The following is a 6232-nucleotide window of genomic DNA, read 5'->3' on the forward strand; positions in this document are numbered from 1 at the left end:
CTTTAATAATCATTAGTTTAGTACCTTTAATTAGTACCTTGAATTAGTTATTAAGATTTGATAAGTTAGATAACCTTTAAATAATTTTAAATTTCAGCCAGTACCTTTAACATAACATATAAGTATTTAAGTACCTTTAGCAATTAACTACCTTTAATTGTTCCATTAAGACTATGTGTAACATTTGCTAAGCTTAGAAGTATTATTAATTTAATTTTTCATTTCAGGCACATTGATAATGCTGTTTGCGGTTATAAATTTTCAAAATGAATGCCGCTTTAGTTTTTCATATTGTTTCGCATTTAATTATAACATTTTTCAGATTTCAGCAGTTTTACTTTCTCAGTAAGTCCCCTTTAGTGATTTTCATAGGACATAGTTATTACTAATAACTATGCAGTGCACTTGGAATTTATTCTGTTTGTATATATATTTATTTCATGAATTTTCACAATATTCAGTGTAGATAGTTTGCATTCCATTAATACTACTAGTAGTTACTTTAGATCTATCACTGTAATAAGGTTCACTTGTTACATATACAAAGTTTGAAATGTCAGGAGCCATTTATCAAAAGGGGGAAATGTGTAACTCTGGTTATATTATGGTAGAACTTTGTTTATAATGGTAGATCAAACATAATATTCTTTTAGATACATGCAATGCAGCGCACTGTCCTATATCCGTCCCTGTAAATATCGTGTTGTCCTTGTTATTGATCTGTGACGTCATACCTACATGTATTTGTCTGCCTAACTGTTGTATATGCCTAATTGTGTTATTATCAAGGATGGAGCGCTGTATGAAAGTAATTGTGAGTGAGAGTTCACTAAATTTCACGTGCCTGACCCCACATAACCTTTCTAACCCCGCGAAACATCTAATTCCCGCCAAACTAACATCTCTTGGGCATTCTTCTCTAGCTGTTCCTAGTGTATGGACTGATTTTGCAATCAGGACCGATTATGAAAAAACTTTATAAGTTTTACAACTTATTAGATTTATATAAAGTGTATACTTGGATATAGGATTCTGGTAATTATTATTTTCTTATATCAATTGTTGTGATTTTGAATTCCTGTAATAATAATCAATTGAATGCATTTTGGATTTTTTATGAGTATTGTGTGCATATTTTTATTAGTCTTATTATTGTTTACATGCTCTTACAGTAATTCTTTACTGTAAACCACCTTAATAAAGAACAATATTGAAAACCCTGATGCTGTATTTCTTTATACATCATCCCGGCTACAATAACATAAAAAGGAAAAGGACAAAAGAAAAAGGTAAACACAAAGATACATGTATAAATGGGATAGTGGACTCACGTTTGTTTTTTTCACAAAACAACAGCCGAATTCGACAATTTCAAATAACATGGGGCCTAAGTGTATACTTTTTAAATGTATTAAGAACATGAAGTTTTTAAAGTCAAAGGAAGATAAACTTGCATTTGAAAGAAGTGTGGTATTGTAAGAAATTGCTTACCAATGTGACGCGTTCTATATTATGCACTGTCCTGTAACTTAAACCCGACAGCGTGATTAAATATTTGAACAGCGTTAAACTGGTGAAATGTATAGGCTATATCTTATGTAGAGTTATCATACACAGGGACGAAATTGTTAGGGTGTTAAATATTTGCTTGTTTCGTGATTAACTCTGCATATAGAAAAATATGGCAAATTTTTTAGCAGGAATATTTATACTTCTGTGTTTAGTGAATCGATATCTGTCTGCAGAAATTCCATCTGTTACTACGGCTCTAGGAACAATAACTGGAGCAACTAAACGTGTGGTATTTCAAAAGAAACCATATGATGTTGACAGATATCTTGGAATTCCATATGCTAAACCACCGACTGGAGAACTGAGATTTAAAAGGCCGGAGCCGTATGGTCCTTTCCCTGGGGCATACAGTGCTACAAACTTCGGATTATCATGTCCGCAACATTTGTTTCTTCCTGTCATGGCCGAAGAACAGACATCCGAAGATTGTTTATTTCTGAACATTTATGTACCACGACAAGAACCCGACCAGCCTTCGGGACATGCAATTATGTTCTTTATTCACGGCGGTGGATTTACAATGGGTTCAGGAAAGATATATGATGGAGGAGTCCTTTCTTCTGTCGGAAATGTAATTGTAGTGACCATCAATTACAGACTTGGATTACTTGGATTTCTAGATATTGACAATGTAAAATCATCGGGTAATTTTGGCCTTTTTGACCAACGCTTAGCCCTACAGTGGGTCAACGAAAATATCGGTGCGTTTGGAGGGGATAAAGATAGGGTGACCATATTTGGAGAATCCGCAGGTTCAATTAGTGTTTCTCTACAAATGATGTTTCCACAAAACGAAGGACTCTTCAGAAGTGGTATTTCGGAGAGCGGAGCTTTAACGCTACCCGGTCTGTTCCTAGAAAATAACATCGAAGCAGCTAAATATTTTGCCGAAAACATGAGCTGTAGTGTTGAAGACATGGATGAAGTTTTCAGTTGTCTTCAGTCAGCAACACCTGAAAGTATAATCAAAGTTGTTGCTGACGCAGTGGCATCTGGCGGTATGGCGGCTTCAGTAAAAGTTGGTTCTTCTCCGACAATTGATGGAGAATTCATCAAAACTAATCCCGCTGACTTGTATAGGAAAGCAGTAACTGGAGAAAGTGAGGAAATAAACTTCTTTCGGACACGTAAACTGATGAATGGCGTTAATGGTAAAGAAGGCGCAATGTTTCTTATGATGCTGGGATCAGATAATTTGGACGAACTCGAGATAACTCGAGAACAGATGAATACGCAGCAAATTCCTGGTGCTACAGCAGTAGTCTATGGTCAGCGAACTGTTCCTGAAGTTGTGAAACAGCTTTTGATTGCAGAGTACACGGACTGGGAAAATCCTGATGATCCCAAAAAGCTTCGTGAACAAGTAGTGCGTCTTTTCGGTGACATTTATTTCAATGTTCCTGCGATAGAAATGAGTCGCATTCATTCCAATGCATCTAATGTTGACAGTTATCTCTACAATTTCGTCCCTGTTTTGGACAAGCGTCTACTTCCGACACCAAACTGGGTTAATATGTCAAATCATGGAGACGAGTTAGGGCCAGTGTTTGGATACAACTTTGATTTTGAAGCTCTGCTGAACATATCTGATTACACACCTCCAGAGTGGGAGCTCGAGATGTCCGAGAGAATGATGGCATACTGGACAAACTTTGCAAAAACAGGGTACCCCAAATGTCAATACACACATTCATTAGCACGTCCTAACATGTACAGAGAACATTTAGTATGCTTAGATTAATATGAATACTGGTAGGCACACATTAAGGTCTCAGTACTTCAGAATTACGAAACTAGGTTTAAGACTTCCGTACACAAGCCATAAAGATGTAAATAGTTTGCATAAAGAAGTTTTTACTGATGAAATATGTAATTAACCTTTCTTTTATCTTTTTTTCTCAGAGATCCGAACAAACCAGTATCAGATGCTGTGTCTTCTGTAGTTTGGCCAAAATATGACATCACATCTCAGTCCTACATCAAGTTTGACAGGAAGGATTCTTTTGGTCAATATTTGTTTGCAAGAGAAACCGACTTCTGGAAAAATACTCTATCAGCCGTGTTCGATGCTACGGAGGTTCCGACAACTATTACATCACTATATGGTAGCAAAGACGAACAAACTTGCGAAAAAGACGGCACATGTGGTTAAATACAGACTCTGAATTTATATTTGATGAACAAAATATTTTATTTTAAAACTAGTACATATGTAGACCTTACTACATCTTAGTTGCTTATCAAGCCATACTATCTAAAACCAGTTACTGTTGATTGTGAATCACTTAATACGAAAGTTTTTACTAATCATGAAAGTTAAATAAATAATATGCTTGTCACAGAAAAAATAGGACATTCACCCATATCAAAATTAAAAGAACCTTTAGTTATAATGTTATATTAGTGACTTACTTTTGACTAACGGCTAAATATGAACATAAACTGCTTGACTGAAGTTATATATATCATTTGTACCTGCCTTATATAAGCATATTCTATGTGACTGAAGTTAATGACTAATTTTGTATCTGCTTGTTATAAACATGTGCTGCAAGACTGAATTTAAAGGCAAGTTTTATGTCTGCTTTACACAGGCAATGTCGCCACATATGAAACCGATATGATTATCATATGCTTTTCATATGAGACCTTTCATATGCTAATCATAACAAAACAGCCGCATATGATGAGCATATGATATCAGTTTATGATTCTCTTGTGAAAATTATATCAGTTTCATATGAAATTATTAGCATATGAATTTCATATGCAAATTGAAAGGCCTAGTATATGATATGGGCATAATACCGATATCAAATTCATATGTTACCTCCTTTCATATGCTATTCATATACTTCTCCTTTTATATGCTTTTCATATGTTAGCTCCTTTCATATGCAACTCATATGATTCTACTTTTATATGTTTTGTTTTTCATATGTTATCTCTTCCATATGCTACTCATGTAGTACTCTTTTTTATGCTGGTCATATGCAAGCCTTTTCGTAAAAATATTTTATGGCCCATCCCTGTTGTTGGTTGAAAAGTGGCATCTCTTTCTCGAAAAAGACTGCTAGAGCAGGCTGGAACAAAATCATCTTTAAAAAGAAAAACAAATACAAAGGAATATTGATATTTCCATCTTTATTTTGATTTTTCTTTACAAATGAAATCATTGTGATTTGTTTACATCCATTCTTGAGTATATCTAACAATTACATTTAGGTACAATTTATGTATTATGATTACATTAAGTAACAAAGTTTAACACAGAAAGCATGTTAATTAAAGTTTTACAGAAATATGGAACAATTCAAGAAAAGACACCCCGAGTGACACACAAAGGAAGTACAAAATAACAAGTACATGTATCTACAGATTTACATAATAACATAACGTGTCGTCAATACTAATGTAAAACGAAAATTTGTATAGGTCGGCCACGTGTTTTGAGCCGTGACTAATTTATGCAGGACAGTTGATTTCCCAAAAAAAGGTAGAAACGTATATCACACCCTATAAACGACTGTAGCCCCCCTCTTCCTCTTGCGAGTGATCAAAACAATAAACAGACACGCGAAAGGTAAGAATCGTCTTCAAATTTATTATTTTGCTTTACACTGTATGTGTATTAAAGTTTAACGATAAGTCTAATATATATATGTGTATATGGTGATATAATAGATGAAACTGACAGGCAATGTTTACAAAATGTTGACTGATCACACTCATTGCATGAAAATTCACTCGACCAAGTCACGAAACTGATGAATATCACGTCAAATTGATTTGTAATCCAATTATCCATGATGCTGTCTGTAATATGTATGCATACTCCATAAATATATGTAAATAAAATGTTTCGTATTTATTGCGTTTTTGAATGAAATTGATTTTTACCTAGTCTGTGTAAAAACATTAACTGTATGCCGACTTGCCAATTTTGATATTTGATCTGAAAGCGTATTTGCGAGTGATACTGTATTCCATCTTGCGAGTACAGTAGGCGATTTGTGTCCTTTAAAGGCATAAATGAAATTTTAAAAAATGCATACATAATTGTCACTTTTAATCAGTCGTCATGTTTATACTGTCATTTAATGTCGAACCCCTCGTGCGATGCTTGTACTAATCCATTGGAGGCGGGGATGGAGTGTCTGTGACTCGCTATCCTACTTAATTAAATAATTAATTGAATGCTTCAGCGTCGTTTACATGCAAGTACTCAGTATTGGTTTTACACACATATGTCACAAACTGACATACGGGCCTCAATGTATCTGTAGTGTAGATACAGGTATTGCATCATCTTTTCGTAAAGTTTTGAGTCATTGAGGTAAATGTCAGATTTTACGCATAAAATACCTATGTTTTTCTGTATTTCATAGGTTAAATTTCCATGTAAATTTCATTGAATTCGGTCCAGTAACAAGAAAGTTGGTATTTTATAAACTTTAATATTTCATGTTTTTATCCCAAAAACCACTATAACGGGCCTTAAATTGTAAATTTCAATCCGCGCCAAAGTAGTCAGATTTCCCGGCTATATCGTGATTCCCGTGAAAATGCAAATAGTCAGAGTACACGCATAAGCCGTGAGTCCCATGAAATTAAGTATTTGACGGGACATTACCCTACAAATAGACTGGACTAGATATGC

At 34.5% G+C, this 6232-nt stretch overlaps 1 protein-coding gene across 1 annotated transcript; it reads left to right on the plus strand.

Moving 5' to 3' along the window:
* Nucleotides 1-1551: 1551 nt before the first annotated feature.
* LOC123563595 (cholinesterase 1-like) lies at nucleotides 1552-5443 on the plus strand. The gene is made up of 2 exons (XM_045356469.2): nucleotides 1552-3237; nucleotides 3475-5443. Exons 1-2 carry the CDS (start codon nucleotides 1682-1684, stop codon nucleotides 3722-3724), a joined length of 1806 nt encoding a protein of 601 aa, XP_045212404.2. The 5' UTR covers nucleotides 1552-1681; the 3' UTR covers nucleotides 3725-5443.
* The last annotated feature ends 789 nt before the right edge of the window (nucleotides 5444-6232 follow it).

The sequence above is a fragment of the Mercenaria mercenaria genome, chromosome 2 (genome assembly GCF_021730395.1).
Source record: "Mercenaria mercenaria strain notata chromosome 2, MADL_Memer_1, whole genome shotgun sequence".
NCBI lineage: Eukaryota > Metazoa > Mollusca > Bivalvia > Venerida > Veneridae > Mercenaria > Mercenaria mercenaria.